This window comes from Stegodyphus dumicola, chromosome 6 (genome assembly GCF_044657685.1).
Source record: "Stegodyphus dumicola isolate Sdum_Otavi_A_Nest chromosome 6, ASM4465768v1".
Classification (NCBI taxonomy): domain Eukaryota; kingdom Metazoa; phylum Arthropoda; class Arachnida; order Araneae; family Eresidae; genus Stegodyphus; species Stegodyphus dumicola.
Window position 1 is genome coordinate 61156704 of NC_140773.1, and position 12976 is coordinate 61169679.

The window sequence follows — 12976 nt, forward strand, 5'->3', positions numbered from 1 at the left end:
GTATACTGAAGGATAGCTAAATTTGATCATAATAGCCACTAATTTTAAAGTTTTTCGGATATCGCAAAACATGTGATATTTTCCAATTAACAGAATGTAATTAATTTTGTAAAGAAATGTGAAGAAGCAGTAACAAATGAAGATGATATATTAATAAGATGTGTATGGTTTACCTTCTCAGCACAAGCACAAGACTTTGACTTGCACGATTTTTGCCACACAGAGCTTTTCCCGATATTGGACTCAAGAAGGAATTTTTGGAAAGCGCCTTTTTGATGCCATTTCCCTCATGGTGTAAAAAAATTCCTCCCAAGGATATAGTGATTTTTTATGATTGACAATGGCGGAAAAAATTGCACCAAGTGCCGCTTATCTTGAGATTTCCCGGAGTATCATGCCATAAATTTCATTTGTACTGTAGAGAAAAAATAAATACTTTGTCTCCTCCCTACAAACATACAAAATGGTACACCCATACCGAGCAGTCAAGCCTAAAACCAGTATCATACCTACAGGCTATTCTCAATAGTGAGTCTAAAGAAGCATTTCCCAGAGGTTTTGTTTTCAGAATATCCGACTGGTTAATTTATGTAAAAAGTTCTTTGGAGAAACTGTAAGAACAAAGCTTTAAGCAAAACATTTTGTTCGGTTTCAAAAAGTCCTTCGTGCCTAGCCGCAACACAAGTACCGGCAAAGCATGTTTCAGCTAGGAACCCTTCAATGGTAAAAATAAAACTTCTCAAAATTTTCTTCTAGCCATGTTTTGTTTACATGTTGTTATATGTGATATTCTCATAATATACTTGGGTAAAAGTTTGGAACAGCTTTAGTATTGGTCCTTTTGCGATTTTTTGATTTGGTGACAAAAATGTGTCGCTGAGGCAGACCCGACAATGACGATTGGAAAAAATGGTGGATCGTCAACACAACCATTCACCGAAAAATATATCTTGACTAAATAACATTATTAAAACATACTTGATTATATACTCCAAAAATTATCAAAGAAAAAATACACCGTTTCGGGATTTAACAAAATTATAAGTACACTCTTGATTATATTGCACAAATTATCACATTTACGAAGGATCGCCAATGAAACTAAATAACAATCTTATAAAATAAACTCTTGATTATAATATTGCACAAATTATCAAGGTAAAAGTATAGTTTAGGGTACCCCTTGGCGATTTTTGGCGGTACATGGATACCGATTTCGTGCAATTCTTTGACTCATTATTTTGGCTTGAGACGAGGCAATCTTTGCGCCAAAAATCATCACTACACAAAGCCAAAATAACAAAACAAACAATTGCACAAACTCGGTATCCAAGTACACATCAACTTATTTTCACTTAAAAAAAATCCCAGAATTGCACAAAAATGGCATTGTGCACTCTTTTAACTTTATCCATGTACACGTCGACCTATTTTCACTTAAAAAAAAATCCCAGAATTGCACAAACTCGCATTGCACACCCCCTTTACTTAACACTTCCCGGGGTTTGTCACATTTACTTTGAACTTTATTATTACTTTGAATTTACTTGTCGTGGTCTGAGGGCTCCACCTCCTAAGGGAGGTGGTCTAAATCCAAACCCCAAAAGAGATTGACAATGGATAAGAAAGTTCAGACAGAGACTGTTGTGCAAAGTGATTTGATTGAAGAAGCTCGGACTATAATTAGCGAGCTAGAGACTTGTTTGGAAGATGCAAGTAGAATTACAATTGCAATAAGAAAGAAAGTCTTTAACACACAAGAAGTGTTGTTTAGTTATTTGGTATCTCAAGCATTGGAGATCGAAAATTTAAAAGGAAAATTAGAAATATTGGACAAGAAACCACAATATGAAAGATCTTTTGCTGAGGTTTTAAAACAGCAGAAAATAAGTAATAAGAAAACGTATCAGAATAAAGGAAAAACTAAGAAAATAGAAGAACATGTTGTTCTACTGTATCCAAGTAAAAAGGGAACTTCTTCTGAAGAAGTTAAATCAAAAGTGGTAGAAATTATTGATCCAGTTGAGTTGAAGATTGGTATTAAAAATGTTAGAAAAGTGAATAATGGTGGATTGGTTGTACAATGTTTAAAAAAAGAAGATATTGTTTCATTAGAACGAGAAATAAAAACCAATTCTCTTTTAAGAGATGAAATTCAAGTAAAAGCTCCTAAAAAGAAACAACCTAAAATTATATTGTATAATGTGGAAAAAGAATTGGATAAAGGTGAAATTTTGGAAGCAATTAAGAGACAAAATCAAATGTTTGAAAATGGCGGAGTTGAACTTTTGTTCAAAATAAAAGCTAAAAATCAAAAAGTACATTGGGTAGCAAATATTCAACCAGATAAGTTTGGTCCGATTATGAACCAAAATAAAATTAATTTGAAATGGTATAGAATCACAGTAAAAGAATATCTAAATGTTGTAAGATGTTTTAAATGTCAAGAGTATGGTCATTTTCAAAGTAAATGTGATAAAGATTTGATATGTGGGAAATGTTCGAAAAAAGGACATAATTATTGGGAATGCAAAAATGAACCTGAATGCATTAATTGCGTACAATAAATATAAATTAGATTTAGAAACTAAGCATTCAAGCTTAGATAAAAATTGTTCCTGTTTTAGAATCCTGTTTTAGAAGACAAATGGATCTTATAATAAGAAGAACTGACTATGGGTAATGTTCTCTTAAAAGGAAAAGAAAGAAAAAGAAAAAATGGTGAATAATTTTGGATTGTGAATTATTATTGACAATTGCAAATTTTTATGTTTAAAAATGTTAAAAACAAATTGAAAAAGTTATTCATTTTGTTGGAAGGTCTCTGTGTATTATAAAAACTTATATTAGATTATACATTGTTGTACAAATAATCTTTTTACGACAAGGATGTCATTTGTTATATGTTGTACTATTATATGGAAAAGTGTTCTATTCCCTAAATTAGGAATATGTTCATTTTAATTTGATTAAAAATTATGTATTATTATATTTTTTTGTTGTAACAAGTTGTTTCATTAATAAAGTATTTTAGTTTGTTGGCGAGGTTAATGGATCTTCCGGCCAGTAACGAGTACAGTACGGTGGTTGATTTTAAATCAATTAGTAGTTTCAATAAGCCCTGCATATACCTTTAAGGTTCGCAGGATTAAATACCAGTCATTACCCCCTTTACTTTGCTCGTGTATACATCGATATATTTTCACTTAAAAAGTCAAAGGAACACCAAATTCTACAATATAGGCAAACAAAAAATACATAATCTCAATGAAATACATTTTAAACCAAACAATAAAGTAACACAAAAAAGGAAAAACATGTTATACATTTAAGCACTACCAAAAGCAAATATGCACTTACCATGATTTTCGAGTTCGCTTCGTACACCCAAAGCCACGTAAAAATCAAAATATCAATCATACTCAAATGACTTTTCTCAAACCAAGTACTCTTTCTGATCGAACGCTTCACATAGAGACCATCTGAACCTTTCTTCCTACAAACCCATTCAAATCCATCTAAACGGTTTTAAAACACACCACAAAAACGCTTACAAAACATTCCATGATTCAAAATTTCCCAAAATCATGCACCTGATTAACGTCACAATAGGGTTTCCATAAAATTCAACTACTCAGGCTACCATAAATGAAACAACAGCTTGGCGATAAATCAAACAACTTCGCCATAATACAAGGGGTACCTTGTATTATTAAGTCTACTCTACCCATTATGACATTTATGGCGGTAGGCCAACACAAATTACAACTATACTAAATAACAATCTTAAAAAATAAACTCTTGATTATATACTGAATACTCATATTGCACAAATTATCACATTTAATGATTTATTATCACACAAATTATCAAATTTAATAACTAATTAACAAATTATAACATTTAAACACGAGTGCAATGAAAAACAAATGTAAACATGAAATTTATCAAATCCCCCACCACTAAAGGACATACCTAAAATTCTCCCAATTTACTTCCCTGATAATTTCCAGAAATGCAATAAATGCATTTATATTCTTCTCCTTGCATGAATGCCTAAACATGTACATAGCTAAATAAAAGGAGAAGTCATTTTGCCGATTATAAGACGGCAAAGAACTTTTCACATGCCTCCATGTGCTTTCCATTGTGTTTATGTGACACTCTGTCACAGGATCCTTAAAATAGATCGAATGATTCACTTTTAAGTGTTCAAAACCTTACCTTGAAATAACGTCATATGCCTTTAAGCAGTTAGTGTAAATTAGTGGTACCTTGTTCTATCCGTTCTTTAATGGCATTTAATAATGTATCCTGTGTTCGATCGGGTACTGCAATCAGAAAAAACTTACCCGATCTCTCCACCCCGCTAAATACCCACTGACCCTCCACCCAAGGTCCATACAGTGAAAAGGTTTGCGCATTTGGAAACTGAGACAGAGCGCTTGCGTCAAGTCTAAACGTATGACGTCACAGGACGACCAGAGTCCAAGGAAAACGCCAAATTATTGCTTTCGAATGAACTGTAAGGTTCTTTGTTTATGTCAGTGAGAATCTTTTCTTCAAGGTTAGTCAATTTTCAATAATTTTGTTTTATTTTAATACTACGTAATATTCACTTCTGTTTTATACCATCAAATATTTTATCTTTAGTAGTATTTGTAAAATAATAAGCTTAAGTTCAGAGCTTGTTTATAGAAGAATTTTGTATATCTTTTTGTGCCAAAACAGCTTAAATTACAGAAGAAAGATTACAATATGAAATAACAAAACATAAACATGTCTAGTATTTTCGTGCATTAAGCTGATGAAAAATTATCAGTAAAGACACAAAGTAAGAAATTTACTTTTCACAAAGACCAAAAATTGAAATTCTTAATTAATAAATTTCAAATAATCCTATAAATGCAAAAAAGAAATTTAAGTTTATAAAAATGTATTTAAAAAAAATGTTAAAAGTTATATATTAATGTAGTGTAACCCAGTTTTTTATATCAAAAGGTAAAAATACTTACTGAGTATTTTTATATTATACTATGGAATACTTACAATGCAGAAAAACATATTCTGAAATTATTTAGCCAATACAGAAGTGAATTGTACAGGTTATTTTTTATAACATAACAAAAGACATATTTTAATAAATTTCTCTTAAAGAGCTTTACGTTTCAAGAATCCTGAGCCGTATTTTAACTGAAATGAATAGATATAATGAGCTGAATCTATTTATTAATTCTTAATTTATATCACAAATGAATTAATAGCTATTTTATTACAATTTCAGATACTGGAGAAAATGGCTGTTCCGTCAGTATTTATATGCTCAAAAGATCCTCTTAACCAAGAATGTGGTTCAAGACAATGCATCTTCATAATATAAAATAAATAAATAATTTTTTTTTTTTAAATCTGAAAGGTTTAATATTTTAAATTATGTCCAAAGGAGCTTTTTTTAACGTTTTGTGTGTTGCCTTTATAAAATATCATTTTCTTCACACTTAAACCATAAATTTCAGTTCAATAGCAATGTCGCAGAATACTTTAAAAACGCGCCTATCTTTAGAATTTCCGATACACAGTTTCGCACGCTGGAGATAAAAAGAGTTCCCCCCCACTGCAGATTGTTGCCATTGTTCGCTTTCAAATTGTTGAGTTTGTTACTCAAAAATTTAATTATTACAAAATATTAAATCGATAATATAACAAATTTCGAATTTGGTCTTCCACATGCCCATATTTTCAGTAGAATTAAGTCATTCAAAATTTGATGGCTCTGTGTACCATTGTTTTATCACAATGTGAGAAATATACATACATTTATGCAAATTTTTCATTATTTAATTTCTTCAAATATAATGCAGGATTGGTGGCAACAATTTGAAAAGTGAAACGGACATTTATAGTGATTCAACACAAAATGAAAACGACAGTCTTCCAGGGACAAAGCACCTTTGGACTAAAAATATGACTCTGAAATAGCGAATTGCCACATAAAAAATCTGCAAATGCAAAAATCTATTTTGTTTTTTTACAGTAGCATTTGCAAGTTTCTTATGTGCCAGTTCCTGATTCAGTATGATATTTGAGTTAGCTTAGATTGTTTAGAATTTAATAAATATAGCCACTAATTTATGCAATTTACAGCACATAATTTGATTTTAGTTTTGAACTTAATTTGCCCTTGGTTTAAATCATTCAAAGTTTATTTTTATAACATATTTTTATATACTGTCTTAGATATTATATGCTTAGGTATAAAATATGTCAAAGAAATAAGGGTATGTACAATGCAAATTTATTTCTTATGTCAGTGTTCATTTATTTATTTATTTGATACCTTAAGTTTAAAATATATATTTCAAAAATTGTATGTATGTCAATACAAAACGTTTATTAGATATTTATACATGTTAAATTATGGTTTACTTAATCTTTCTTCAACACTTCAACTATGAAAATACCTAGCAAATAAGAACAGTTAAATAAGCGCAAATCTTTTCAAGCACATACCATAGTTTCTACCCTCGTAGTATGAGAGAAAGTGACAGAGGTCTTTCCAGGGTTGCCACTCAAACAGGAGAATGAAATTCCCTGACTTTTCCAGGTGTGTTTCAAGAAAATTCCAGTCTATCCGCGTAATGTACTTTGGCTACGCTAAGAGGTAAATTAATTATGGTATTACTTGTATTGTGTAGCAAATTCACTTAATTATTCAATAAATCCCAGAGGACATTTATTCTTAATTATTCTTGGTATACTTTGTTTGATAATTTGGTTTACTTTTCCACTTAAGAAACTTAATAAAATTTAAGATATATAAATTGGATAACAAATGTATGTTTTATTTAATTATTACTCATCATCACCAGTTCAACACGAGGCTAATCCGGTCCTTATAAATCACAACAGAATGCTAAATAGTTAGGTTAGATTTTAGGTAAATTTAATTTGTGTGAGGTATGTTCTTAAAAAGCACCTTAACACTTGAAAACACAAATATAATTATAATAGTTGTTGTTTTCTCCATTGAAGATTGAGATTAGAATCTTCCCAATCTGGAATAAAATAAGGCTTTTTTTTTTTTTTTTTTTTTTTTTTGGCAGACATTTTGCAGCTAAAAGAAAGAAAGAAATCTATTTTAATAAATTGAGGTATTTTATATTTATTTCGCAGCATACATAAGGAAAAATATGTGCATTAAATTTCGTGATGGTATGTCATCATACTGCTAGAATTAATTTCAAGATTATGCCAGAGAAAATTTCCTGAAATTTGGAAATATTATTTACTAATAATAAATAAATTTAGAGGGAAGAAGCATCATTAAATTATACGAATAACATAAAAATAAAGATAATTACTTAAAAACTGAATTAGAATAATCAACGATATTTTAGCGAATATAGTTATATTACATGGTTAGCCTAGATGACAGATTACTACTTTTTTATTTTACTGCAAAATGGCAAGGTATTTATTAAAAAGAAAAAAAAAAGTTTAAAAAGATTTTGCGGTAAAAGTCTAGTATACGGTAAGGCTTTGGGCACGATTTTGAAAATTGTCGCCAAGACCAAAATGACTCGTTTACTGTGCATCATCATGTTGCCAAATCCCATTGTACCATACATGGAGATTATTCTAACCAAAGAATCTCTAATTCTTTGGTCTATGTAAAGAAGAAAAGGTTCCATACAAGTAAAATGCTATTACGCCGCTAGAATGCGGAGGGAAAATATGCCAAGGGATTTGGCGACGGAACCTGGCGGCCAGAATTTCCCCCTCCGCGATGTGTACCGGAAATTGAGAAACGTGTTAAGAAGAAACGTTCTTTGACAAAAAGAAAGCTATGAAAATCCGTTTTTAAATTATTGCGAAAAATCCAAGAAAGGTTTTATCAAAGGACATTTCTTCTTAGATTTTTCGCAATAATTTTAAAAATGGATGTTCGTAGTTTCCCCCCCCCTGAAAATTACTAACCCATGAATTAATTTACTTGCGGCAAAAAATATTTTCTGTTCCTTTTGAGTTTAACCACTTGCGCTACGACTAAACTTCACGGTTGCGGTGCCGTGCGCTACAATATAGCAAGCGGTAAAGTGGCTCATTTACGCCGCTCCGCATCTGCGAGTGCAATCCAGAGCTGTAAGTCGAAAAATAAACAATCTCGTTGTTAGACAACGTGTGCACCATGTTATTTTCATTTTTGCGATAAATGCTTATCGACGTGGTGTTCACGTCGCTCGCAGTTTGAGACAAAAACATCTCGACGTGCGTAGCACGTCTTTTTAGCGCAAGTGGTTAAAGAAATTTTAAAGGATATTCATTTAATGAACTCTTGATAACGTGACCTTCGAACTTCCACACCGGTTTCGAGCTTTGGCAGCAGATATATCACGCATGCACAGCTGTTTCCCTCTATGATGGAACGGAGCCACGTCTGTTGCAGAGAGGTTTTCCTTCTTTACAATACATATTCTTTGATTCTAACCTCCATGGTACCGTATACTAAGATTAAACCCATTTTGTTCTCGTATAATTTTGTTTTATACGAGAACAGGTACTTTCTTTAGTTCATGCACTGCACATGCGATTCTCGAGAATACTGGAAACCAAAAGTTTCAGGAAACTTGCTTTGCCTTTCTAAAAGACAATCAAATTGGAGCTGCGAAAATTGGCTCTATGCCAGCTGCCCGAATGACACTCACGTGATACGCAATTTGCCAAAAAAGTTATCTCTTCCGACGTCGGCGCAAAAATCGCTTTTTTTGGCGGGATCATTGTATGAACTTCCCTGACTTTTCCAGATTTTGACAAAAATACTTAAATTCCCTGACTTTTCCCTGAATGTTTTTGGTCAATTTTTGAATTCCCTGACTTCCCGGTTCTCCAGGTAGCGTGGCAACCCTGTCTTTCTGTGACGTCATGATGTCGTTGACCATTCAACACGTTTTCCCTCTTATGCGTGAACCTTTTTCTGTACGGACTTTGCCCTCCACCCAATGTCCTCTTGCCAAATTTAGATTTATCAATTTCGACGATCTTGCCTATTCTCTCAGACGTCAGATCAACGTGATCGAGAATAACTTCATTAATGAACTGACGCCAATCGGTAAGAGTAGCTGACGAGAAGAACATCGCACGTTCACGTTAGGAGCACGCTTCATGAGCCCTCCACACTTCAAGCATACTAAATTACTTTTCACTAAATCAGCTTCCCTCAAAAAGTCAAGAAAAAAATCCCTGTTGTTACACAAAGCAGTAACAAAATTCCTATTTGGAAACTCGTTTCCCCAAAGTTGGCCTGTTATTGGAATAAGTCCAACTAACCAAACTCTTTAGCAAACCCTGATACTTAATAAACACACTTAAAATGGAAGGCATGCTGAAAAAATAAAAAAAAAAAAACTTACTTGAAATACAAACCATAAAAAATAATAAACCTCCCAATCGAACAATCCCGCACTCACTGCACAGAAAAAAAAAGGGGGGGTAAAATCCTAGTATATGGTGCAGCCTTGGCGTGATTTTGAAAATTATCGCCACCACCAAAAATGGCCCAAAGAACGTCTATGTATATACTATACACTATATATGTTCTTTAAATGACCCGTTTACTACTCATCGTATACGTCCCGTTTTTACTGCTCATCATAAAAGTCCCCAAATCCTGTGTGTACCGGATACTAGGATTAAACCAAAAGGGAAATACTAGTAAACAGGGTTACCATAATTTGTCATTAATCATATAAAAAGTTGCCAAATAAAACTAATACTAAAGCTGTGCTAAAAGTTTACAATTGGGAGCCCTTTGTTTTTTGGCGATTCTTTTTTGATGCTAAGATCAGCACCAGGAAGATGCAATTTCAAGATGGCAGATACACAAAACCAAAATAAGTCAAAGAATTGCATAAACTTTGTGTCCATGTACACATCGATCTGCTTTCATTAAAAAAAATCATTCCAGAATTGTACAAACTAGGCATTGCGCACTGCTTTAAATTTGTCCATGTACACATCAATCTATTTTAATTAAAAAAAAAATCAGGAGGCATGGTAACCAGAAATGAGATTTCATCGCCAAAATTTTACAAAAAATTGTCGTTGATTGAAGGGGCACCCAATTCTACACTAGAGCCTATACATGGTCTAACCATTTTCACCCTTGGTTCAATAACTGGAAACAAGTTCAATTTAGTTTTCAATGCAACATGCCTCAGAAATCTCTGAATAAATTCAAAGTTTTTTTCAGTCTTTTCTCATTTCATCATATCAATGTTCAGTTTTCTTACTAAGACGGCTTTATAACTCTTCACGCGAAATAGCAAAAGGTTATTTCAATTTACTGTTACACAACGAAATTAAATCAGATACATTTTTGCACACTTTAAAATAAAAAGGCACGTGAAAAAATAATTCAATCATTATGCGATACAACTTCAAGAATCGGAGTTGACTTATAAGATATAAATCACTACATAAAAATGAAAAGTACCCCTAAGTAGTCTTAATCAAAAATCGCCTCACTTTTCAGCATGATCGGTGAAAATGCATTCCATAATAAAAACATACGCACATGACTATTTTCTGTAGTAAATAGTTATATCAAATGCATTTTTTTTTTTTATGTTCTAGTTCAAATTTACATAGTCATTTCTCAATCACAAACACAAAGAAGATTTATGACTAAATTTTAGAGATACTTTCAGGAACACATGCCGGTAGAACATAACTAAGCCTACGAAACAGATCAATTCTGTTCACTATCTGATACATATTGATACTCAATATTTAATAATTCTTTACAAACTACCGATTTCTTACATAATTCATGAAACATCCTACATTTTTTTTTTTTTTTTATTTATATACCAAGCCGGTTAGTTTTGGCTAAATCATATCTCACAACCACGTGGTAAAAATAATTCTTTATAAGAATAGGACATCTTACCTGATCACCTTTTGGCGTCCCTGAAGCTTTTGACTGAAAAACCATGTCTATTCAGGAATAAATCTTAGCAAAGGACACAATATGCTACGTCTTACCACAATCTACGTCGATAGGACAGCGTGTAGCAATGCGCTTCAACGAGGGCTTGCACAGACTTTGAACGACAGACAGACAGACAGACAAAGTAATTGTTGCCAGATTCCCTGCAAACAGTTTACACAACAGTTATATCAACAAAGGCAAAAATTAAATAAAAGAAAAGAGAGAGAGCAAGGATTAATCTTACAGCAAATTTAATTTTAAGACTAATTTCAGATTAAATTAAAATATTACAGACACAAGCATAGCAGGGGCTTCTATATAAACTCTGACATTTGGCAGCCGGTGCCCCTAACAGATCTGAGGCAACCAACAGCAACCGGATAAGCCCAACTAAGATGACCAAATAAACTTCAGATGTTAAAAACGAATAAAAATCATTTTTCACTAACTTTATTATTCAATATAAATATTAATAAGAGAAATTTTAATGAAGTGCATTTTAGAAATATGATATATTCTTCGGAGAACAGCCTTGACGCAGACAAGTTGGCGCCAGCGAGGCTGTTCTCCGAAGAATACCCATGTGCCTATAGTAACATATGTTAAAAAAATTGCTTTTGAAGGGACCAATAATAAAATAATCAGCAGAATATTCTGATTTAGGAAATAGGGCCACACTTGGAAAAAATCTGAGAAAGGCTAGCTGAAAATATTAGAATACAAATTATTTAGAGGGTAATCAAGGACATCAAAGCCAAGGAACAGAAATTTAGGATTGCCTAAGATCAGGAACCGCCTACCTTCAGAAAATTAAAGCATGCGCAGAACAGGATAAATACGTAAAACTTAAAAGCGGCCCTTTTTTTAAACCTTTTGTGAATTACCTTTATTTATGGAATATTATGTTCTTGACATCTAAACAACATAAAATCAATTCAATAGCAATATCAGAAAATATTTCAAATCAGAAAAACAGCATATCTTTAGAATTTCCGGCACACAGTCTTGCGCCTTTTTTTTTTTTTTTTTTTTTTTTTTTCGAATTGTTCGCTTTGAAATCGTTGAGTCTGTAAATCAAAAATTCGTTAAAGTTTTACAAAATTTGAAATAGATAATAAAATATATTCGAAATTGAAAATTCGGGCTTCCAAAAGCACATGTTCGGTTTAAGAGCTATTATATTCAAAATTTGATATCTCTAGCTACCGTTCTTTTTCACAATGCGAGAAAAATTTATGCATTCGTGCAGATTCTTTTTTATTCAGTTTCTTTAAACACAATACACCGCAATAATATCTGATGTCAATAGTTTGAAAAGTGAACTAACGTAGAAAGTGAAACGACGCAAAATGCCGTTTTGAAACTAATAGCCCATTGAGTGTAACGTCCCTTTGGTAAAAAAAGAGATTATATCTTTGTGTGGAAGGTAAAAAAATTTTGAGGAATTATAAATTAGTGAGAAAGAGATAAGAAGAGCAAAAAGGAGGAAAATAGGGCATAACGCAGTAGTCTAGCGTAGACAGAGGGGAAGAGGTTGAATGAGATACATTCCGCAAGAGAAGAAGAGGAAAAAAGTGGTCCCGTGATCTAGTGACAACAATCTCCGCACGTGCGCTGTTTACGGAGTCTATAGCAGATGTACCACTAAAATTAATTGATTTTTCTAATTTAGAAATTTACAGCTATTGTGAAAAATTAAAAAGTACTCTTGGAAGTGATTTCTCTTTTCTTGATGTCAATAAAAAGGGCCTTCTCTTGTTCAAGGAAAAGCATGTGAATAATATTTGTTTTCAAGTAATGTCAGATAGTAGGGTATTTATAGTAAGCTGCGTTAAGGCAGAAATAAAGAAAACAGTTAATTATAAAACGTCTGTGCAAATTTCTGCAGAAAATGAGGTAAGATTCATAAATTTTCTTTTATGCATAATACCTACCAATATTCATGTTTTACTTTCCTAGGAATATTAAGTGTATATCAATAGTTGA

The 12976-nt window shown here is 32.3% G+C and overlaps 1 protein-coding gene across 1 annotated transcript in view; it reads right to left on the bottom strand.

Moving 5' to 3' along the window:
* LOC118202154 (uncharacterized) overlaps nucleotides 1-11113 on the bottom strand; it is a 54529-nt gene extending 43416 nt beyond the window's left edge. The window contains exon 1 of the mRNA XM_035374305.2: nucleotides 10949-11113. Coding sequence (XP_035230196.2) covers nucleotides 10949-10993 — 45 coding nt within the window. The 5' untranslated portion in view covers nucleotides 10994-11113. The remainder of the gene's footprint in view (nucleotides 1-10948) is intronic.
* Nucleotides 11114-12976: the final 1863 nt, after the last annotated feature.